Here is a 25,857-nt window from a genome sequence, read left to right as displayed (position 1 = left end):
AATAATAGCGAAGACATCAAAAGTATGAAATAACACATATGGAATCATGTAGTAAGCAAAAAAAAGTGTTAAAATACATTTTATATTTGAGATTCTTCCAAGTAGCCACCCTTTGCCTTGATGCCAGCTTTGCATACTCTTGGCATTCTCTCAACCAGATTCACGAGGTAGTCACCTGGAATGCATTTCACAGGTGTGCCTTGTTAAAAGTGAATTTGTGGAATTTCTTTCCTTCTTAATGTGTTTGAGCCAATCAATTGTGTTGTGACAAGGTAGTAGTGGTATACAGAAGATAACCTTATTTGGTAAAAGACCAAGTACATATTATGGCAAGAACAACTCAAATAAGCAAAGAGAAATGACAGTCCATCATTACTTTAAGACATGAAGGTCAGTCAATCTGGGACATTTCAAGAACGTTAAACATTTCTTCAAGTGTAGCCGCAAAAACCATCAAGCGTTAAATGATGAAACTGGCTCTCGTGAGGACCGCAACCAGGAAAGGAACACCCAGAGTTGTAGCACAGCCTGGGAAATGAACCCAGGTCTGTAGTAACACCTCTAGACCTCTGCGCCACTCAGGAGGCCAAGACAGCTCTGTTGCCCACAGGTATTTGTGTTGATCTGCACTACTTTGTTGGTGTCCTCAGTCTCCTTGGAGATCTGAGACACTCAGGTGGGATCAGTCAGCCATTCACCTGGAGGGCATGGTTTCATTCTGTCCCAGCATGCTAGAGCACAGTCTTTGCCTGAGCAAAAGCAAGAGAAATTGGCCATTCAAACAATGCTACATCCGAACAATCACGTCGACTGATAGGGCCAGAGAAATTCACTTTGAATTGGACTGCATTGCAAATCAAGATATATACAGTTACGGATCCCTTTTCGCCCGACAATCTAGGGGGGGGGGTGTGGTAATGAGACCCATAACATAACTCAGGCAAATTATAATAGGAATAATTTAAAAGTGTGAACGAAATAACCACGACAACTGAAATCTACCGTCGAACTCCAGGTTTATTTGAAAACACACGGTAATGGGGGGGAGCAGGAAAAGGGGCTGAGCTGGACCCAAGGAAAGAAACATTAAGTATTCAAAAACACCCCTAAGCTAGACTAGCCTACTTTAACAACAAAAATACAGTGGGTGGTCCGCCCAGTTCTAACTAGTGTATTTAACAAAGTCTACCTACAGGTAGTGTATGCCCATGGGCGACTTGTCTTGGTTTCCCCTTTTCCCACCAGCAAACAAACAAACACCATAACCAAAACAATACTCACAGGTGAGGACAAAGTGCTATGGAGGTGCTCAAACAAAAGAGAGGTTAATACACAACGAGAGAGTGAAACACAGAGACCTACAGACATGGCATTTACAGAGAGATTGAGCTCTAGAGCAAACAACTGACAGGGTTTTTAAAACAAGGGAAAGGAACTGTGATAGGGTAGGAAACAGGAGGAGGTGTGTCTTCTGATTGATGATTGAATTGGTGACTGATTGGGGAGTGATGATTTTCACCTGTGAGGGGAGAAGGAGAGAAAAGAACACAGGATACTTGTATCCGTAACATATACACACGTGGAATTGCCAGGAGATTGATCCTCCATCCTGTACCCGCAGTGGCAGCAACCATTTAAGAAGTAACCCACTGGGCACACCACGTCACTTCAACGTGGACAATTGGGTAATATTTGAGACGTTGATCAATTTGATTACAACCTATATTCACCCACTCAAAAAGACAGCCTAAAGTTAGTTGAATTTCCAATGTGTTATCACTATGCTTTCAACCATCTAAAAGCACAACCAAATTCCAATGGAAAAACTGTCTGATTTTTTGTAACGGCCATCGTCGGTGGAATAAGGTGAGGACCAATGCGCAGCACGTGTTCATCTTTTTAATAAAGTACACTGAATAACAAACAAAGAAACAACCGGAACAGTTCTGTCTGTTGTCGACACACAAAGACTGAAAACAACTACCCACAAAACACAATTGAAAACAGGCTGTTCTAAATATGGTTCTCAATCAGGGACAACGATTGACAGCTGCCTCTGATTGAGAACCATACCAGGCCAAACACAGAAATGGAAAATCATAGAAAAACTAACATAGACAACCCACCCAACTCACGCCCTGACCATACCAAAACAAAAGACAAAACAAAGGAACTAAGGTCAGAACGTGACATTTTTGGTTTAGCTGTCACCCAAATGTCTACCACTGTGCTTTCAACCATTTGAAAGCACATCCAGTTCAAATTGGAATACAATGTAATATATTTTGTGTATTTATACAACGGATTAATGGGTTATCATTGTGCCTCATCTAATAGCAGAACCAAATGATCTGGATTGCAGTTGAGATGACATTAAAAGTACATGGTGCAAGTGATCCATGCTGTTTGAGATTCTGTCCAGATTACAGCTATTGTGAAGATCTCCACAGACCTGTGAATGCTATCTTGAACATGCACCCTTTTTTGATTACTTAAGGAGCCATTTATATACTGAACAAAAATGTAAACGCTACATATAAATGTTGGTCCCATTATTCATGAGATGAAATAAAAGATTCCAGACATTTTTCCATTTGCACAAAAATAATATTTCTCTCAAATTTTGTTCACATCCCTGTTAGTGAGCATTTCTCTTTTGCCAAGATAATCCATCCACCTGACAGGTGTGGCATATCATGAAGCTGATTAAACAGCATGATCATTACACAGGTGTGCCTTGTGCTGGGGACAGTAAAAGGCCACTAAAATGTGCAGTTTTGTCACACAACACAATGCCACAGATGGCAAGCCTCAATTTGAGACGACTGCAGGAATGTCCAACAGAGCTATTGCCAGAGCTATTGCCAGAGAATTGAATGTGAATTTCTCTACCATAAGCTCAACCAATGTAATTTTAGAGAATTTGTCAGTACGTCCAACCAGACTAAAAACCACAGACCACGTGTAACCACGCCAGCCCAGGACCTCCACATCCGGCCTCCTCACCTTCCTCACCCGGAGAGCTGATGAAACTGGAGGATTTCTGTCCCTAATAAAGCCCTTTTCTGGGGAAAACCCATTCTGGGGTGGGCCCATGCCCTCCCCTTGCCCACCCATGGCTTAGCCCCTGCCCAGTCATGTGAAATCCAGAGATTAGGACCTAATGAATATATTTCAATTGACCGATGACCAGATTACCATTATACATCTGTAAAATATTGTGTTTCTATTTTTGTTCAGTAGTTGTAGTAACCTCAAAATGTGGCCACGGATGTGTTACTCATTTTAAGGTTGAATGTTACATATGTTTGTAAGATAGGCTATTTACTGTATTACAAAAGTAATATTAAATTGTGTTCGGTTGACCACGCAACCAAATATCAACATTTAGGATTTGGTTCCTTCTGATCCACTTGTTTAAAATCCTTTACTGCAGTGGGCTAAATCAAGGTCACACGGTGTGTTTCTTTATAGTCTTAAACATATCTACTTTGAAATAAAAGTATACATCTCACACACATGGTATACATGCTCACTACACCGGCTCCGACACATGTCGGATGTGGCAGGGCTTGCAAACTATTACAGACTACAAAGGGAAGCACAGCCGAGAGCTGCCCAGTGACACGAGCCTACCAGATGAGCTAAATAACTTATGCTCACTGTCACAAACCGGCTCAAAGCCCGTAACAAAAGGGAGACAACGTGGAGATAAGAGTAACAAAACATATATTTATTAAATAAAGTAAACTAAGTACAATATACAATGGTGTGTGTAATCAGTAATCAGTAGTGTAAGTGAGTGTTTTGCATGCATGAATGTGATAATGCAGGGTGTTGAAAGGTGCCAAAGTAAACAACCAAAAACTACCAAGATACACAACTAAATCTATAAAGGTGTCCTTGGAGAGAGTCTCCTCCATGAATGGGGAAGTGGTGTATTTATCCTGGGACACCGGGTCCAGGTGTTTCCCATGTAGCTGACAACCCTCCCAACTCCGCCCACCGGCATCCTAATAAGGAAACAAGAACAAAGAGAATACGGCAGACAGAGTGAGAGGGTTGTCACATCCCCCCCCATAAAACCGGGGACCAACAAGGACCCCGCAACAACATAACGGCCCCGGCGTCCCAAATTGACACAACCCCTGCGTCCCAAATTGAAACAGCCCCTGCGTCCCAAATTGACACAGCCCCTGCGTCCCAAATTGACACAGCCCTGCGTCCCAAATTGACACAGCCCCTGCGTCCCAAATTGACGAGGTACATGTTCACACCTCCACCTGCCCCAGCCAACCTCCTCCTCCACAGACCTCAGCAACCCTTGCGCACAGGAAGCAACGTTTAAGAGTAAAGAAGAACACAAGACTAGAAGGGAACAGACAGGAAAGATAGAACATGACACCAGTCACGTAAACATTCAGGAACAGGGAACAAGAGACCGCATCAGCTACAAACGCCAATGAAAAGAACATCAGGGTCCTTCTTAATTTTTACAACAACGCCCAACGATTCATACTCACTTCCCAACGTAACAGAATTTCATTAATTCAATCATTCAACCTTGTAGTGTTCAGCGATCTTCAACAGCTGTTCTTTAGTACATAAGTCTAACAGTTCCTCTGATGGAAAGTGAATGAACTCTACATAAGACGCCATAGTCATAAGTAAATAATTTTGCTCAACCCCTCTGCTGAGCACATCAAACCACAACCAGAGAAATGACAATCACCCTGAGCACCACACGGAGCTTCCCCCAATTCCCCCAAATCTACAATTACTCACTAGTCTTCGTGCGGATTTGTGGTGGGTATTTACGCACTGTAGCCCGCTGGCAAGGAAATAAAACTCCCCAGCATGCTGGCAAATTCCACCAAGCCACGGATTTGTCCCCGAGACAACTGCTCAGTCCACAGACACCACACAAAAATAAAACATTTATCCATGCCAAAAATGAAACACGTTGCTAAGCCTAATCAGGGGAAAAAGGCTATAGCTCCGGATAGCAAGTTCCACTACCCTACCCAAATCTCCCATGAGGTACACAACTGATTTACTCACATCCTCAGACCAATGTCCCAACAGAAAGTAGAACAAGAGTTTCCAGGCTGGGCAGGGCCTGGAAACTAACCATTATACTCTCTCCAATGCAGCACACAAACCAAACCACAAAGGCAACCAATACTGGGCCTATCAAAACTCAAACAAACAAAATATGCAAACCAAACATGTACAGAATTTAACATTACCTCCACGTTCTCCCAAACGAATACGTTCAAAGATCCCGGACGAGCGCCCACTTGTCACGAACCGGCTCAAAGCCCATAACAAAAGGGAGACAACGTGGAGATAAGGAGTATCAAAACATATTTATTAAATAAAGTAAACTAAGTACAATATACAACGGTGTGTGTAATCAGTAATGTAAGTGAGTGTTTTGCATGCATGAATGTGAAAAAATAATTTATTACATTCAATACCATTCATTCTTTACAACTCATAATTTTAATTCGTACTCCAATAATGGTATTTTAATTTAACTAAACAAAAACCCCAAAACAAAATCTCAGGGGAGCATCTTCCCTCCCCGTTATCCTACAAACTACCTTTCCCTATCTCCCCTTCCCTAATCTATCACCTTACAAATCTAAATGAAACCCAGCCCTAAACCCCCCCTTCCACCTCTCCCGGGCAGCATGCTGCCCCCACTTCCTCTCCTCCCTCTTCATCCTCCCCCTCAAGTCTCCTTCCACCCTCCTCACTATCCCTTCCACCCCCCCAATCTTTCCCTGTCTTAACCATGTTCTGCCTGGCTTCCCACAGCCCCCGTTTAAAGAGACTAATGAGAAGCCAGAGCAGAAAACTGTCCCTATCCGTCCCTCTCGCTCTCCCTACACCTCTCTCTAACCTGGCCCACGTCAATACAAAATCCCCTCTTACCAAACCTAACACTCGTGCCCTAGCCCATACTACGCCGGCAAAGGCACAGTCCCAAAAGGCATGGCGCACAGTCTCCTCCCTGCCACAAGAGGATCTTGGACAGGTGGGAGATTGCGCCAAACTATACCGGTACATGATGGAACATACCGGCAAGCACTTGTGGAAGCTCAACCAATTCAGGTCCTTGAGCCTGTTGTCCAGGCCCCGCACCTGCACTCCCTCCCAGACCACTGCCGAGATGGCCGCTACAGGCGCCGGACTCCCTGCCTGTCTGACCTCCTCGCACCTACTTCAACCTCGGGTTGGCCGCATGGTCAAAGTGCCACAGCAGCTGTTCCACCCGAGGACCTGTGTTTGACCACAACATTACGCTTCACGCCTGATACGAGAAGAAGTATCACTGGAGGCCTCCAGTGATACTCATCACTGGATGAGCAAGCTCTGTTAACAAGAAAGACACAAAAATTGCGTCCAGCTTGAGGGGGAGATGTGGTACCTGCCACCCCACATGAACTGAAACACAAGCCTCACTAGAGGCCTCCTCAGACAAGCCGGCAATGGGTAGATGTACGCCAAATACAAAAGAGACGGAAACACATCCACCTTTAGGACCAGAACCTTGCCCATAAAAGTCAAAGACCTAGCCCTCCACATCGCTAGCTTTCTCCGTACCACTGCGATACCCATGTTCCAGTTCAGCGTCGCTGAGCCGGAGGTCTCAAAATGGACGCCGAGAATCCTCAGGGCCCCCTCACAGAGAGATAACCCCACGGGCACATCCGTCCTACCGCGCCATCTTCCGAAAAACTTTGCATGGTTCAGATCCGCTCCCGACGCTTGAGTGAAATCCCCAAGGCTAGCTTTTTCAAGCAGAAATTTGCTTCCTGCAACACTAACTCAAAAAAGTTCTGGGACACTGACTGTAAAATCCATGGAGAATAAGAACACCTCCTCCCAGCTGCCCACTGCACTGAAGATAGGAAACACTGTCACCACTGATAAATCCACCATAATTGAGAATTTCAATAAGAATTTTTCTATGGCTGGCCATGCTTTCCACCTGGCTACTCCTACCCCGGTCAACAGCACTGCACCCCCCACAGCAACCCGCCCATGCCTTCCCCATTTCTCCTTCTCCCAAATCCAGTCAGCTGATGTTCTGAAAGAGCTGCAAAATCTGGACCCCTACAAATCAGATGGGCTAGACAATCTGGACCCTTTCTTTCTAAAATTATATACAGATATACAAAACCTTGCAGAGAGCCTATTTTTAATTATTATTATTTATTTATTATTATTATATTTTTTTAAGTGATGGATCAGCTTTAATATTGTAGATAGATTGTTGCTTCCATCAATGTTATTGTCTGCATCATTTCCAATCCCCCATATATTTTTGGGGTAAATATATATCCATTTACATACATACACATACCCATATACATAAACATTCATACATATACACATACAGTTGAAGTTGGAAGTTTACATACACTTAGGTTACAGTCATTAACTCGTTTTTCAACTACTCCACAAATTTCTTGTTAACAACTATAGTTTTGGCAAGTCACATAGGACATCTACTTTGTGCATGACACAAGTAATTTTTCCAACAATTGTTTACAGACACAGTGAAATAATCTATCACTATTCCAGTGGGTCAGAAGTTTACATACACTAAATTGACTGTGCCTTTAAACAGCTTGGACAATTCCAGAAAATGTCATGGCTTTAGAAGCTTCTGATAGGCCAAATGACATCATTTTAGTCAATTGGAGGTGTACCTGTGGATGTATTTTAAGGCCTACCTTCAAACTCAGTGCCTCTTTGCTTCACATCATGGGAAATTCTAAATAAATCATTCTCTCTACAATTATTCTGAAATTTCACATTCTTAAAATAAAGTGGTGATCATAACTGACCTGAGACAGTGAATTTTTATTATGATTAAATGTCAGGAATTGTGAAAAGCTGAGTTTAAATGTATTTGGCTAAGGTGTAAATAAACTTATGACTTCAACTTGTCACGGCTTTCTTCCTGGGAAGGAGAGGCGGACCAAAACGCAGCGTGGTTATAGTTCATGGTTCTTTAATAAGAAAACTCAAATGTGAACAAACTACAAAACAATAAACGTGAAAACCGTAACAGTCCTAACTGGTGCATAAAACACAAAGACAGGAAACAATCACCCACAAAATACCCAAAGAATATGGCTGCCTAAATATGGTTCCCAATCAGAGACAACGATAAACACCTACCTCTGATTGAGAACCACTCTAGGCAACCATAGACTTACCTAGACAACTGAACACAACCCCATTAATCTAATAAACCCCTAGACAAGATGAACACAATAAATCCCCCATGTCACACCCTGGCCTAACCAAAAATAAAGAAAACAAAGATAACTAAGGCCAGGGCGTGACAGTACCCCACCTCCCCCCAAAGGTGCGGACTCCCGGCCGCACACCTAAACCCATAGGGGAGGGTCTGGGTGGGCGTCTGTCCACGGTGGTGGCTCTGCGGGACGTGAACCCCACTCCACCATAGCCTTAGTCCGTTTTTGTAGCATCCTAGGAACGGCGACCCTCCGGAATGAGGTAGCTCAGGACTGAGAGGTAGCTCAGGCTGGTTAACGGCTCTGGCAGCTTCTGGCTGAATGGCGGCTCTGGCGGATCGGGAGACTCTGGCGGCTCATGACAGAGGGGAGACTCTGGCGGCTCTGGACAGACGGGAGACTCTGGCGGCTCTGGACTGACGGGAGACTCTGGCGGATCTGGACTGACGGGAGACTCTGGCGGCTCTGGACAGACGGGAGACTCTGGCGGCTCTGGACAGACGGGAGACTCTGGCGGCTCTGGACAGACGGGAGACTCTGGCGGCTCTGGACAGACGGGAGACTCTGGCGGCTCATGACAGACGGGAGACTCTGGCGGCTCTGGACAGACGGGAGACTCTGGACAGACGGGAGACTCTGGCGGCTCTGGACAGACGGGAGACTCTGGCATCTCTGGACAGACGGGAGACTCTGGCGTCTCTGGACAGACGGGAGACTCTGGTGTCTCTGGACAGACGGGAGACTCTGGCGTCTCTGGACAGACGGGAGACTCTGGCGTCTCTGGAAAGACGGGAGACTCTGGCGACTCTGGACAGATGGGAGACTCTAGTGGGTCTGGACAGACGAGGCGCAGTGTAGGCCTGGTGCGTGGTGCCTGCGCTGGTGGTACTGGGCCAAGGACACGCACCTCAGGGTGAGTGTGGGGAGGAGGAACAGGGAGTACTGGGCTCTGGACATGCACAGGAAGCCTGGTGTGGGGGGCTGCCACCGGAGGGCTGGTGCATGGAGGTGGCCCTGGATAGACCGGACAGTACAGGCGCACTGGAGCTCTTGAGCACCGAGCCTGCCCAACCTTACCTGGTTGAATGCTCCCGGTCGCCCTGCCAGTGCGGCGAGGTGGAATAGCCCGCACTGGGCTGTGCAGGTGAACTGGGGACACCATGCGTAAGGCTGGTGCCATGTACGCTGGCCCAAGGAGACGCACTGGAGACCAGATGCGTAGAGCTGGCTTCATGGCACTTGGCTCGATGCCCACTCTAGCCCGGCCGATACGAGGAGCTGGTATGTACCGCACCGGGCTATGCACCCGCACTGGGGACACCGTGCGCTCCACAGCATAACACGGTGCCTGCCCGGTCTCTCTCGCTCTCCGGTAAGCACAGGAAGTTGGCGCAGGTCTCCTACCTGGCTTCGCCATACTTCCTGTGTGCCTTCCCCCAATAAATTTTAGGGGCTGACTCTCGGGCTTCCTACTGCACCGCCATGCTCGTTTCTCCAACTCCATTCTACTATAACCCTCCTCGCACTGCTCCAGCGAATCCCAGGCGGGCTCCGGCACTCTCCCTGGGTCGACCGCCCACCTGTCTATCTCTTCCCAAGTCATATAGTCCAGATTTTGCTCCCAAGTCCAATAATCCTGACATCGCTGCTCCTCCTGCCGCTGCCTGTCACCACGCCGCTTGGTCCTGTTGTGGTGGGTGATTCTGTCATGGCTTTCTTCCTGGGAAGGAGAGGCGGACCAAAATGCAGCGTGGTTATAGTTCATGGTTCTTTAATAAGATAACTCAAACATGAACAAACTACAAAACAATAAACGTGAAAACCGTAACAGTCTTAACTGGTGCATAAAACACAAAGACAGGAAAAAATCACCCACAAAATACCCAAAGAATATGGCTGCCTAAATATGGTTCCCAATCAGAGACAACGATAAACACCTGCCTCTGATTGAGAACCACTCTAGTCAACCATAGACTTACCTAGACAACTAAACTGAACACAACGCCATTAATCTAATAAACCCCTAGACAAGACGAACACAATAAATCACCCATGTCACACCCTGGCCTCACCAAAAATAATAAAGAAAACAAAGATAACTAAGGCCAGGGCGTGACACAACTGTACATACATATAATATTTTTTTAGAATATACCTTTATTATTCACCGCTTGTCATGTATTGTCATGTATTGTCATGTCTTGTCCCTGTGCTTTCTCTTCTCTTCGTTTCCCCCTGCTGTCGTATTAGGTTTCTTTCTCTCTCTCTATCCCTCTCTCTCTCTATCTATCGTTCCGTTCCTGCGCCCAGCTGTTCCTCATTCTCCTAACGACCTCGTTTACTCTCTCACACCTGTCCCCTATTTTGCCCTCTGATTAGGTCCCTATTTCTCTCTCGGTTTCTGCCTCTGTCCTTGTCGGATTCTTGTTTGCTGTTTGCTGTTTGCTGTGTCCTTGTTCCGTCCTGTCGTGTTTTGCCTTTTCATCAGATGCTGCGTGTGAGCAGGTGTCTCTGTCTGCAACGGTCCGCGCCTACCCGAAGGGACCTGCAGTCTGTTGCCGCTTATCCTGCAATTCTCCTCAACAACTAAAGAGGATTATGTTTTCCCTGTTTGGACATTTCCTGTAAAGGATTGAGGATTATGTTTTCTCTGTTTGGACTTTAATAAACTCAGTTTCTGTTAAGTCGCTTTTGGGTCCTCACTCACCTGCATAACACCGCTAATCCTACCATACCTCCCTCAATTGGAGTAAACTTAACACTTAGGCTTCTACCTTCAGTTTATACATATTATACACATTTTACCGACACAATCTATATTACAATAGATATATTTGGTTTGTTTTTAGTCCTTCCTCTATTTCCGATGTCCATCCAGTTTGATTTCTATTTGTAACTGTGCTATTTCACAACATTGTTGTGTATCTTACCTATCATATGAATATCATTTTCTGGCTCAAATAGGATTCCCTCAAGATTGCAATCATGACCAAAAGATTTCACATCAACATCTTAAGTTGCATGTATTTGAAAATATCTACACTGGTCAGTCCAAAATAGATGTTTAATTCTGTCATGGAAATAAATGTATTTCATACTAACAAGTCATGTACAGTTTCTATGCCTTTAGATTTCCATGTGGACCAATTTATAGGAGGATTCTGAGAAGCTATCCAAGGATTGTTCAATAGGTTTGTGTTTTTTAAGGAATGATATTGGTTCTTGTAGAATATGTTTCATTTTCTTCTATATTGTATAGTGTTCTTAACTATGATGTTGTTCATGTTTTTACATAACGACACAGGGCGAGACCCAGACGCTGACATGGGAGGCAGATTGTTAGAGTCTCTGATATTTATTAAACAACAAGGGGCAGGCAAGAGGCTGGTCGAGAACAGGCAAAGGTTCATTAACCAGGTCAGAGTTCCAAACGGTACAGGGAGGCAGGCAGGCTCAAGGTCAGGGCAGGCTGAATGGTCAGGCAGGCGTGCTCAGAGTCAGGGCAGGCAGAAGGTCAAAACCAGGAGGACTAGAAAAACCGAGACAAGGAAAAAGCAGGAGCACGGCAAAAAAAAAAGCTGGTTAACTTGACAAGACGAACGTGCAACAGACAAACGGAGAACACAGGAATAAATACCCTGGGAATAATGGGGAAAACAGGTGACACTTGGAGGTGGGTGGAGACAATCACAAAGACAGGTGAAACAGATCAGGGCGTGACATTTTAGATATATCCTCTGAACATAGACACCTGAAAAGATTCTGGGAATGAGCATGCGCAAATTCAGTATGTACCCTTTGTTTCCTCTTTATTGCATTTAACTGTCACAAGTAAAATCCTTGGGTGGCGAGTTCATACAATTCCAATTCTGGAAGGTTAAAACCACCCTCAGACTTAGGAAGATTTAAAAATGTAATTTTGATTCTATGAGTTTTATTTGTCCATAAAGTCTGTTATGGCCAAGTATACCGTTTTATAGAACATCTTCGGTGGGGTAATTGGTATTTTAGGAACCTTGCTATTCTGAAGAGGTTTATTGTACCTGTAAGATTTATGGGAAGATTGTTCCATTTAATTAGATCTGCTTTCATATTGTTGAGTAATGTGATAAAGTTATCTTTATACCGTATGGCAATTCCCACAAGTTTAAAGGGTTAATATCATTACTTCATGTATTCAGTTTATGTTCCAATTCTGGGGTAAATTTGACTAATGGTTTATGTTAAGTTTTGTGAAATATTTTTAGTGTTAGTGTATAGGTCTATTGCGGAAATCTTTGAATTCTAGGACTTTATTTTCTCAAAATCTGTTTGTATAAATGATTTAATCTCAGTTGGTACACTCCACATTTGTCACGATTTCCACCGACAGTGGCTCCTCTCCCTGTTCTCGCGGTGCTCGGCCTACTAACTGCCACCGATGCATTTTTCCTTTTCATTTGTGTCTGTCTGTTCATGTTATCACCTGTGTCTGATTAGTTCATTTCGGTGGGTTTATTAACCTCCGCTGCCTGCTAGTCTTTGTGCGGGGTTATTTTGCTGTGTTAGCTCTGTTAGGGGTGCGTGGTTGCGCCACAGGTAAAAAAAAAAAATCTTCCTCACAGTCGTACTGTTGGTACTCTATTAAGAGTAGAGGTTTCTCCCCAGCGTGTTTCGTGATTTTCCCCGCCTGTTGTTGGTGGGTTGGGATTTCTAATAAACGACTGTGCCAACTGGAATTCCTTGCTCTCCTGACTCCTGCACCTACCTCTTCTTAGGAGGCACCTAACAACATTAGCGTTCCAAAATACTTTCACAGCTGTAATACACATACTGCGCAAGCGGTAGGATTTCCGGTTTCTAAGTTTCCTGAATAAAATATCAAATTTTCACTGCATTCAGACCACATAATAGGGCAATAAAATGTGATTATACAGATATACTAAATACGATATTTCACACTGGTCATCTGCATGATTTAAATCTCACATTAATTTGAATGAGACAAAGTCCACTTGATCAAAAGTAATTGCTCTAGTATCCCGTGGTGCCACTGGTGCCAATGACAGCTGTAGTGCCACCAACTGGTATTTATATTCACAAAGCTTCTAAAGTACATATACATACGTTTTACATACCAAATGTCATGGCCCCATGTCCATTGGTTAATTTATTATAGCCCTAGTGTGATATAGGGGGGGTTATTGGTTTTGGTATTAGGGGCAGCAGGTAGCCTAGTGGTTAGAGCATTGGGCCAGTAACTGAAAGGTTGCTAGATCAAATCCCTGATCTGACAACGTAAAAATCTGTCATTCTGCCCCTGAACAAAGCAGTTCTTCCTCTGAACAAAGCAGTTCTTCCTCTGAACAAAGCAGTTCTTCCTCTGAACAAAGCAGTTCTGCCCCTGAACAAAGCAGTTCTGACCCTGAACAAAGCACTTCTTCCTCTGAACAAAGCAGTTCTTCCTCTGAACAAAGCAGTTCTTCCCCTGAACAAAGCAGTTCTGCCCCTGAACAAAGCAGTTCTTCCTCTGAACAAAGCAGTTCTTCCTCTGAACAAAGCAGTTCTGCCCCTGAACAAAGCAGTTTTGACCCTGAACAAAGCAGTTCTTCCTCTGAACAAAGCAGTTCTTCCTCTGAACAAAGTAGTTCTTCCTCTGAACAAAGCAGTTCTTCCTCTGAACAAAGCAGTTCTGCCCCTGAACAAAGCAGTTCTGCCATGGAACAAAGCAGTTCTTCCTCTGAACAAAGCAGTTCTGCCCCTGAACAAAGCAGTTTTGACCCTGAACAAAGCAGTTCTTCCTCTGAACAAAGCAGTTCTTCCTCTGAACAAAGCAGTTCTTCCTCTGAACAAAGCAGTTCTGCCCCTGAACAAAGCAGTTCTGCCATGGAACAACGCAGTGGTTTAACCCACTGTTCCTCAGACATTATTGTAAATAAGAATTTGTTCTTAACTGACTTGCCTAGTTAAAAAAATGTGTAGTGTGGCTGACTTTGACTGCAGCAACTAATCATACTCATATTCGTTAGAGACTAATTTATTACGTCTACATACCAAATCTGGAGTCAATCTGACTCATGGTTCATAAGAAGGTCATTTGTAAAGTATTTTAGCATTAGCATATGTGCATCTATAGGGAAAGTGTGGCCATATTTGAATGCAGCAACTATTTTCTCAAGACCATTAAATACGTCTGCAATAAGTCTAAATACAAAATCTGGAGTGAATCCTGCATATGGCTGAGGAGATATGAGGAGAAGATGATTGCAGATGATTTTGAGCATCAGCGTTACACATGCAAAGAATTAGTTAATAGTTTCCTTGTTTTTTGAGATATCATTACCAAATCCAGTCTGGTTCCTTTTAGAGACATCCATAATAGCGATGCCAAGTTTCAAGTTGATAGGCCACTGTTTAGTGGATTTACAGTGGTTTAAATTGATACCTAAAATCCGATTTTATATTTGTCATTGACTCTGCAACTTTGACCAATCCCTTAGCTCTTCTAAAAGTTAAGCCATGTACCATTGGTCATGTGGTTCATTTTGATTGCATGTCTTTTTTGCATGTTTTAGTATATTAGCGAATGTACTAATATGCATCTACTGGTAGTGTGGCAATATTTGAATGTGTCAATGTTATTTTCTCAAACTCTTTAGGGACTATTGTGATGAGTCTAAATACCAACTTTGGAGGGACTTTTAGTCCATGAGAAGATTTTATGTGATTATTTTAAGCTTTTTAACGTTAGTCAAAAAAGGTTATTGTATAGTTTCCTTATCTCTTAAGATGTCAATAACAAACTTTACAATTGTCATCATGGTAATGTTTTTGATTACCCTAAAATGTTTGAAATTGATAGGGCATTGTGGAGATTTGAAATGGACAAGAAAAATCAGATTTTCTTATTTATCAATAACTCAGCCATCTCTTAACCAATCCCTTATCTTGTTTAAGTTAAGAGATGTGCCATGGGCCGAAAAGTTATTTGGAATTATGGTCCATGAGAAATTTTTCAAAGTTTTTCCAAAATGTCCAAGATGGAAAAAAACATATATCCTGAGGGACCTTATGTGTCCTTGATCCAAATTTGTTCAGCATGAGGAAAGATACGTATACAAAATTTGAAGTCTACGTCAAACGGGGCAATGGATATAAGGGGGATTAGAAATTATGCAAACAATTAAATATTAAAGCTGATTCAAATCATCAAAGCTTGATGAAAAGATGATGACTTGAATCAGCTGTGTAGCGCTAGGGCAAAAGGACCAAGGATTAAGAAAAAAAAACACGGATTTAAATGACCCGAAAACGTCTGTAAATATCAGTGGGCCTTTAATGTACTACTACACTCTTGCCTTCTCTCTGAAGTAAATGTTATGGTGGGTTTACACAGCTGTTCACAATAAAAGTGAGTGCGGTGGATGATTGTTGTTTATGCAGAAATGTATTTTTGTATCAAGGTACCCACAGGCCATCTGCAATATGAAGCGTATGTCTGTTGTTACTTCTCACCACAAGCTCCAGACACACACATACAAACCAGCAGGCTCCAGACTCCGTAGGGTAAGAGTTGAATACCTCTGCTACACAAAGTGTGTGTGTGTGTGTGTGTGTGTGTGTGTGTGTGTGTGTGTGTGTGTGTGTGTGTGTGTGTGTGTGTGTGTGTGTGTGTGTGTGTGTGTGTGTGTGTGTGTGTGTGTGTGTGTGTGTGTGTGTGTGTGTGTGTGTGTGTGTGTGTGTGTGTGTGTAGCAGAGGTATTCAACTCTTACCCTACGGAGTCTGGAGCTTGCTGGTTTTCGGTTCTACCTGGTTGCTGCACCCACCTGGTGTTCCATGTCTAAAAGCAGTCCCCGATTTGAAGGTAACAATGAAAAAATGCAATGGAACTGGCTTCAAGGTCAAGAATTGAGTTTGAGAGGTATATACAGTGGAGCTCCAAAAGTATTGGGACAGTGACAAATGTTTTGTTGTTTTAGCTCTGTATTCCAATACTTTGGATTTGATATGACACTATGACTATGAGTGCAGACTGTCAGCTTTAATTTGAGGGTATTTTCATCCATATCGGGTGAGCCATTTAGAAATTAAAGCACTTTTTTGTACATAGTACTGGGACAAAAGTACTGGGACAAATTCACTTATACTGTATGTGTATTAAAGCAGTCAAACGTTTAGTATTTGGACCCAAAGTCTTTGCACACAATGATTACATCAAGCGTGTGACTCTACAAACTTATTGGATGCATTTCCTGTTTGTTTTGTTTGTGTTTCAGATTATTTTGTGCCCAATATAAAATAATGGTAAATAATGTATTGTGTTATTGGGGAGTCACTTTTATTGTAAATAAGAATAAAATATGTTTCTAAACACATCTACAGAGAGAGAGAGAGAGAGAGAGAGAGAGAGAGAGAGAGAGAGAGAGAGAGAGAGAGAGAGAGAGAGAGTAATTGTCTTTTCACCACCCTCCTTTATCCTTCTCTGACCTAGCACTCCTTCCCCCATTGTACCATGGCCTTGAACCTCTCTGAATGAGACTCCACTTCAGAGAACACATCCCTTGTGCTTTGGATCCATCTATTTGTCTTAAGGCTACGTGCACTTAAATTAGGCTGGATGTCATTTATAAATATAAACACATGTAAGGTGTTGGTCCCATGTTTCTTGACCTGAAATAAAAGATCCCAGAAATGTTTACAGCCCTTTAAGTGAGCATTTCTCTTTTGCCAAGATAATCCATCCACCTGACAGGTGTGGCATTTCATGAAGCTGTTGGTCCCATGATTAAACAGCATGATCTTTACCCAGGTGCACCTTGTGCTGGGGACAATAAAAGGCCACTCTTAAATGTGCAGTTTTGTCACACAACACAATGCCACAGATGTCTCAAGTTTTGAGGGAGTGTGCAATTGGCATGCTGACTGCAGGAATGTCCACCAGAGCTGTTGCCAGAAAATGGAATATTAATTTCACTACCATAAGCCGCCTCCAACATCGTCGGAATTTGGCAGTATGTCCAACCGGACTCACAACCACAGACCCCGTGTAACCCCATGGTGGCGGTGAAGTTATGTTATGGGCAGGGATAAGCTACGGACAACAAACACAATTACATGTATTGATGGCAATTTAAATGCACAGAGATACCATGACGAGATCCTGAGGCCCATTGTTGCATTCATCCGCCGGCCATCACCTCATGTTTCAGCATGATAACGCACGACCCCATGTCGCAAGGATCTGTGCATAATTCCTGGCAGCTAAAAATGTCCCAATTGTCCCATGGCCTGGATACTCACCAGAAATGTCACTCATTGAGCATGTTTCAGATGATCTGGATCGACGTGTACGACAGCGTGCATGAGACAAATTATGGTCACACCAGATACAACTGGATCCATACCCATACCTTTGTTTTTGTGAAAGGTATCGGTGACTAACAGATGCACATCTGTATTCACAGTCATGTGAAATGCATTGATTAGGGCCTAATGAATTTATTTCAATTGACAGATTTCCTTGCATGAACTGTAACTCCGTAAAATCTTGGAAATTGTTGCATGTTATGTTTATATTTTTGTTCATTGCCCATGAAGGATGTGATTTATTTCCATGCAGAACATTCCGTCCATTTGTCCAGATGACACTAACCATGGTTGTTTGTATAGACTGTTCTACTGCCGCAAGCACAATTCAAATACCAGGGGAACCACTCATCTGGCTGTATTCACTCACAGATAGAAGTATCACTAGTGTGAACACATCAAGTAGGTTGATTAATAAACATATGGTTGAAGACAGTTCCTGTTCAACTGTAGCCTGCTCTATTGCCATATACTATTTCCAAGGTCATAATACACACACACACACACACACACACACACACACACACACAACAAAAATAGTATTTTGTAGTTATTTGAAAGCGCTTTCTAGATGAGTAAATGCCATTTAATACAATTATATAATGGGTGATTTAGCAAATACGTGTGTCTCAGGGTTAGAATCTTAAGATAAAATGTTAATTTATTTTTTATTTTTTATTGTACAGCCATTATGTACAGACTAAAATAAACCTTAACATTTGTTTTTCAGCTTTCAATATGTTTCTAAAATTTAATTTTCTAAAGCATTTCATGTCTGGATTTCAACTGTTTTGCACCGTTTTTGTCCTGTCTCACACACATACTTTTGACATTCTTCTATGTATTTACACGTGCAAAAGTCTTGATAATTACAACATATTTAATGGACCAGTTAAAAAGAAAAAGTATAATAAATGGAAACTATATACATATTAGATGTGCATAAGCCATTTGATACTTTTAAAAAATAAATACAAAACACAATCCTTTCTAAGTATTGTGTTATTACCACCAAGACAAGCAAATTACAAGAAAATAACCTTTTTTTTCAAAAGTTTGTGTACTTGGTTACCATGGATATGAATAGTGACAGTGACATGGGTGTCATGGAGGGGAATTCCAATTTTGATGCCAGGAAATGAAAAGGTAAAAAATAAAGGTAAATATTACTTGACATAATATTTTTTATTGTATGTCATTAGCAAATTGGCTATAATTACATCAAATTATGTTAGATTTTAGAAATTATGTTGTAATTGTGATTATTTGGATAACATTGTATACTAGCTGTTCAACTGGAGTTAGTATGCTAGAATCCCTGCTATTTATGACCAAATACTGTTAAAAAAAATGTCATTCCCACCGCACCTCATTACCAGCACATAAAGAACTGTAATGGTAAGGACAGAATGCGGTGGTAATGACTAAATGTAATAGCTCATACAGTTTTACTTACCTTAAGACCTGTAAAGACACAAATTACATATGGTTAATCATGGTTAAGTTGAAATGTAACACTTATTTGCTAAGTAAGCCATGCATGTTGTATTGTGTTAGGATGATTGAGTGATTTTGATGTCTAATTATGTGACTTACTATGGTTATTACTGATTCAAATTATTTATTTAAATTTGTTCTATAAGATGCCCCCTAAATCAACCACATTATATATACACAAGTATGTGGACCTCCCTTGAAATTAGTGGATCGAATTAGTGGATTCGGCTATTTCTGCCACACCCGTTTATTGAAAGGTGTATAAAATCGGGCAAACAGCCATGCAATCTCTATAAACAAACATTGGCAGTAGAATGAACCATACTGAAGAGCTCAGTGACTTTAAACGTGGCACCGTCATAGGATGCCACCTTTCCAACAAGTCAGTTGGTCAAATGTCTGCCCTGCTAGACCTGCCCAGGTCAACTGTAAGTGCTGTTATTGTGAAGTGAAAATGTCTAGGGGTGCAACTCAATAATTGGACGGTGTTGATAATGTTTTGTACACTCAGTGCACGGTAGTTGGAGAGTGGAGTTGACACTGGTGCGCGCACTGACTGAATAGCATGGCATTGCCACTAGAGGGGGAAAGGAGGGTTACAATCTACAACAACAGAGATGATACCCAACCGCCGATTCCAATTTGAGCCCATTCTCCTAGCAGGAATGGAAAGAGCGCATCCGCGCTGCCTCAATGTTATTTTTTTCCATAGAATACGCGGTGCTTTAATATGAAAAGAAAAGTCACTTCTGGCTGGAGTTTTGGTGAGTGTGATAGAATATTTCTCTGGTCTCAACTATTTTAGCACTTTCACAGTTTTGTTGACTCTCAAAGTTTGAACATATCAATTGAACGGATCAAATATGCTACTTTATGTAAATAAAAAATGTATTTTTATTAATTTAGTCTGCAAATATTTGCCCCCGTATTCAGATCGATTATGATGAAATAAATATGGAAACGCAACTGGTAACCTAATTTAGATACCTTGGATTTGGGATCACTAAAACATTTTGATTCCGTCGGACACAAGGAACACAGCATAGGTCTACCTCATGCTTTAAAACTCAAGCAAATTCAGGAACAAACGATTGTGTGGTCTTTAAAATGTCAGTCCATCCAATTTTGGTTTCCTCAACATCTGAGAAATGTTATGTTGCACATCATCATGTTCTCTCTCCCAACATATTTATTATATCACTGATGTTAAAATACTGTGCCACCTAAAATGTTGTGCCACTATGTCATTGTAAGATCTCTATGCTAAACCTTCTGCACACATTCAAAGGGGGGCAGTGAATGGAAGCGGTATTAAAATCCAGGCATCATTTTCTTCCTACTTTTTTACTGCAAAGTTAGAAAAAGTCATTATGTGTAAATTATGGATGTAGTTATAATTTTATAATATAGGACATATCTCCTGGGAAACATAAATTACCCTAAAGGTTTAGTTGGTGTTTATAATTTAATTGTTGTAGTTTTACTGGCATTTTTCCCTTGTGAAGGCAGGCTAGAATGCAAACCAATTGAATTTCACTTTTTTTTATTAAACCAAAATAACATCGTTGTGATTTGCCTTGCAGTTAACCTTGGTTGAATATGTTAATCCAACATGGGTGAATGTCACAATAACAGCAGCTTCTCCATGACGCAAGACCTGCCGGAGAATTGTCCTGACTCTTTCAATTCCAGCGCATACGATCTGGACTATGGAGTACCACGGGAGGAGATCCCCGATACAACGCAGGGATGTGCGTTTTTTGTGGCTACCATTGTCATAGCCATGGTCCTGGTCTGTATCATATTAGTCTGTGGCATTGGCAACTGTCTGTTCATTGCCTCTCTGGCGCGCTACAAAAAACTCCGTAACCTCACCAATCTCCTCATTGCTAACTTGGCCGTGTCGGATATTCTGGTGGCTGTAGTGTGCTGTCCGTTTCTGTTGGATTACTATGTGGCGAAGCAGCTGTCATGGGACCATGGGCTTGTCCTGTGCGCCTCAATCAACTATTTACGCACGGTGTCCCTGTATGTGTCCACCAACGCGCTGCTGGCAATCGCAGTGGACAGGTGGGTGAGGCGTTTGCAGGTTCATCCCTCTCCGACACAGAACATAGCAAACAGTTTATCCATATTCACACAACAGAAAATTAATCCCACTATTACCATTCTGTCAACTAAATCTTCATCTGATTTTTTGCTGGTGTCAATTTCAAGACCATATCTCCTCCTTGTTGTGAACTTTTTATAGTTCTCATAAAACCTAAACCTGTAGAGCTATAAACATCTCAGGTGACACACATATTTTACCTACTTTCCTAGCAACATGTAATAATACAGTATATATGCACTTTGAGCATATGGAAATATATAAATGCAATCAATTATTATTATTATTATTATTAATATCAACATATCCTATATCGTAACCCTGAATAGTTACAAAGTCAACCCAGACACATGTTCAGTGCTCTCATATCCTCAGGCCAGCAGCAGTGCGGATCTTCAACCGTGGGGGTGTGACAGGAGGATATTTGCCATTGTTTATGCTCCCTCATAAGCCTCTCTATGTGTGCATTGCAATGAGAGTCCTATTTTTTTTAGGTGGTTGTAAACAGTTTACCTACAAAATACATGCATGCAACATCAAATGTTATATGTCACATGCTTTGTAAACAACAGGTGTAGACAAACAGTGAAATGCCCACTTTTCCCCGGGCGCCGAAGACATGGTTGTCGTTTAAGGCAGCCCCCCGCACCTCTCTGATTCAGAGGGGTTGTGTTAAATGCGGAAGACACATTTCAGTTGAAGGCATTCAGTTGTACTACTGACTAGGTATCCCCCTTCCTTTACTTATGAGCACTTCCAAGCAATGCAGAGAGATGGAAAAAAGAGAAATAATAGGAAAGTAAAATATGTAATAATAAAAGCAATAATTCACAATGAGTAACGATAACATGGCTATATGGGTACCAGTACCGAGTCGATGTGCAGGGGTACGAGGTGATTGAGGTAGATAAAGTGCATTCGGGAAGTATTCAGACCCCTTGACTTTTTCCACATTTTGTCATTTCACTTTTATTTAACCATTTAGGCAAGTTTGCGACCTGGCCAAGATAAAGCAAAGCAGTTTCGCACATACAACAACACAGAGTTACACATGGAGTAAAACAAACATACAGTCAATAATACAGTAGAAAAATAAGTCTATATACAATGTGAGCAAATGAGGTGAGAAAAGGGAGGTAACGGCAAAAAAAGGCCATGGTGGCGAAGTAAATACAATATATTATGTAAAAAACTGGAATGGTAGATTTGCAGTGGAAGAATGTGCAAGGTAGAGAAAGAAATAATGGGGTGCAAAGGAACAAAATAAATAAATACAGTAGGGGGGAGGTAGTTGTTTGGGCTAAATTATAGATGGGCTATGTACAGGTGCAGAAATCTGTGAGCTGCTCTGACAGCTGGTGCTTAAAGCTAGTGAGGGAGATAAGTGTTTCCAGTTTCAGAGATTTTTGTAGTTTGTTCCAGTCATTGGCAGCAGAGAACTGGAAGGAGAGGCAGCCAAAGGAAGAATTGGTTTTGGGGGTGACCAGAGAGATATACCTGGATGGTGCCAGGTTTCCTCCAGACGTGACGCTTGGCATTTAGGCCAAAGAGTTCAATCTTGGTTTCATCAGACCAGAGAATCTTGTTTCTCATGGTCTGAGAGTCTTTAGCCCTGATTGGTGGATTGCTGCAGAGATGGTTGTCCTTCTGGAAGGTTCTCCTAACTCCACAGAGGAACTCTGGAGCTCTGTCAGAGTGACCATCGGGTTCTTGGTCACCTCCCTGACCAAGGCCCTTCTCCCCTGATTGCTCAGTTTGACCAGGCAGCCAGCTCTAGAAAGAGTGGTTCAAAACTTCTTCCATTTAAGAATGATAGAGCCCACTGTGTTCTTGAGGACCTTCAAGGCTGCAAACATTTTTCAGTACCCTTCCCTAGATCTGTGCCTCGACACAATCCTGTCTCAGACATCATGGCTTGGTTTTTGCTCTGACATGCACTGTCAGCTGTGGGACCTTACTGTTACACGTGTGTGCCTTTCCAAATCATGACGTGTGTGCCTTTCCAAATTTGAATTTACAACAGGTGGACTCCAATCAAGTTGTAGAAATATCTCAAGGATGATCAATGGAAACAGGATGCACCTGAGCTCAATTTCAAGTCTCACAGTAAAGGGTCTGAAAACACATGTAAATAGGTTATTTCTGTTTTTTTTCTTCATCTTTAATACATTAGCAAACATTTCTAAAAACTTGTTTTCGCTTTGTCATTATGGGGTATTGTTTGTAGATTACTGATGGAAACAATTGATTTAATCCATTTTAGAATAACAAAATGTGGAAAAAGGGAAGGGTTCTGAATCCTTTCCTCATGCACTGTATTGTACATAGAACTAGGAATAAGGTGACAGATAATGAACGGTAGCATCAGCGTGTGTGATGAGTCAAAAAGGTTAGTGCAAGAAAGGGTCAATGCAGATAGGCCAGCTAGCTATTTGGTTAACTATTTAACTATTTAGCAGTCTTCTGGCTTGGGGGAAGAAGCTGTTCTGGGTCCTGTTACTGCTCACGATACATGCCAGCAAACGTAGGCTGAAAACCTTTGACCGTGAGTGTGACAGTTAATCTGCTTTCATCACATCAATTTACTTATTTTCATTTCACTCCAAACTAGACCAAAAGCCAGTTGAAACAAAGTTTTCAAAGTGCCATCATGCTGTTAAGTCCCCTCCAAGTCAAATTAATCATGACCAAAAAAAGGTTCCGAACTTAACTTAGATAAGAAAACCACCTTACTGTCACCACAGAAAGCACACTTCATGCATTAATAGGAATACACATCTTTATCCAGGGTAACTAAGATATGATATAACAAAGTATTTATTTTAATAACAATGACATATAGCCATGTTCTGTGGTAACATAACACATTCCCTGTGAAGTAAGTGCAATTGAGCAACACCAATGGGTTGCCCACCAAAAATCCATCACCTGCTTTTAGTTAGTCCGATCACACTGCCCTTTTAGGATCATATGGGAGGAAGTTACTTGGCTACGTGCTCCCATAAATCATTGCTGACATGCCCAACTATGTAAAAAATAGCCATTTATGAAGATGGATAATCTCCCGTCATCTCAAAATGCTAAAGCATTTCCAAATTCCCCAATATTGCTATGTGCAGAGTTTGCTAGGAAGCCAAGAGGCGGTAAAGCTCCATTATATAACTTCAGGTTCCGGATATGAATCATTTACCCTCGTCAACAGTCCCAAAAATTAAGTTCTTCTACATTGTGACAGCTTTTCCAAGATCGTCCTAGAACTTCCAAGATCATTCAATAACCTCAGAGAGATCACTTGGTCTTTCCAACTCCCTGGCATATAAAGCTTGACATAAAACACCTTGACACTCACAACTCAAACCTTCCAACTAGTTTCTTTGCATTGTCTCTCTTTTCCTTGTGTTCCCAGGTACATGGCCATCGTCCACCCTATGAAGCCTCGCATGAAGTACCAGACGGCCTACAGCCTGATCCTGGGCGTGTGGATCGTACCCATAGTCATTTCCATCCCCTCTGCCTACTTTGCTTCCGAGATCACATACCCGCGCATCTCCAGTCAGAGCCACAAGACCTTCTGTGCCCAGATCTGGACTGTGGACCACCAGCTCTACTACCGCTTCTACTTCCTCTTCATCTTCGCCCTGGAGTTCGCCGGGCCCGTGGCCATCATGGCCGTGTGTTACGCACGGATTTTGCGGGAGCTGTGGTTCAAGAGCGTGCCTGGCTTCCAGACAGAGCAGATCCGGAAGCGGCTGCACAGACGGCGGAGGATGGTGGTGGTGCTGATTCTGGTGTTGGCCGCCTACGTGCTCTGCTGGGCACCGTACTACAGCTTCACACTGGTACGGGACTTCCACCCCACCCTGATCTCCAGGGACAGGAACTCCCTGGTGGCCTTCTACATTATCGAGTGCGTCGCCATGAGCAACGGGGTCATCAACACGCTGTGTTTCGTGAGCGTCCGCAACACTGCCAAGTGCATGCGGACAGTGACCAGGCTGCGCTGGAAGTCTGTCAAATGTGCAGTGGGAAAGACGGTGGATGAGCACACCTCGTCTTTACGCGTGACAGAGGATGTTGAGTGCACACGCCTGAGATAGAGGCCTGATCCTGAGATGATCGTCTCTATTGAAAGGTAGAACCAGCAGTAGACCAAGTGGATTCTGGGATGTTGCACGCTTTTCCCATTTTTTTAAGATCCAAAATGGTGAGATATAAGATTGAGTCAAGGGAACGGTTTGGCGTTGGGGACAAGAGATCCAGACTGCTGACAGAGTAGGGCTGCATGATAAGGGCACAAAAATCTAACAGCGATTTTTTTGGACCAAATATTGCGATTGCAATTTGACTTGCGATAAACAGTAGATCAAAACACTTGGTGAATTATATAAATCAAATCAAATTATTTCTATTAAGAAGCAAAGTGGAAAGCAGCATTGTTCTTGTTTGGAACAATGCATTGACTGCATTTGACCTAACAGAACAGCATGCAACCTTAGAGTGAATCTAACAGCGAGGAGGAAAAACTCCACTGTTCGAGTGACAGGGGGCAGAGCTTTGTATGTGGGAATCATTTTGAAGTGAATTATATTAATTGTGCAGCCCTAAGACAGAGTGACAATGTCCTG

General features: G+C 42.5%; 1 protein-coding gene across 1 annotated transcript; it reads left to right on the top strand.

Annotated features, from left to right (window-relative positions):
• The first annotated feature begins 20,734 nt into the window (after positions 1 to 20,734).
• Positions 20,735 to 25,509, top strand: prokr1a (prokineticin receptor 1a). Its single transcript, XM_046332043.1, has 2 exons — positions 20,735 to 21,192; positions 24,639 to 25,509. Exons 1-2 carry the CDS (start codon positions 20,735 to 20,737, stop codon positions 25,327 to 25,329), a joined length of 1,149 nt encoding a protein of 382 aa, XP_046187999.1. The 3' UTR covers positions 25,330 to 25,509.
• The last annotated feature ends 348 nt before the right edge of the window (positions 25,510 to 25,857 follow it).

This window comes from Oncorhynchus gorbuscha, linkage group LG26 (assembly GCF_021184085.1).
Source record: "Oncorhynchus gorbuscha isolate QuinsamMale2020 ecotype Even-year linkage group LG26, OgorEven_v1.0, whole genome shotgun sequence".
NCBI classification, from domain to species: Eukaryota; Metazoa; Chordata; class Actinopteri; order Salmoniformes; family Salmonidae; genus Oncorhynchus; species Oncorhynchus gorbuscha.
This window is presented reverse-complemented; position numbering and strand designations above follow the sequence as displayed.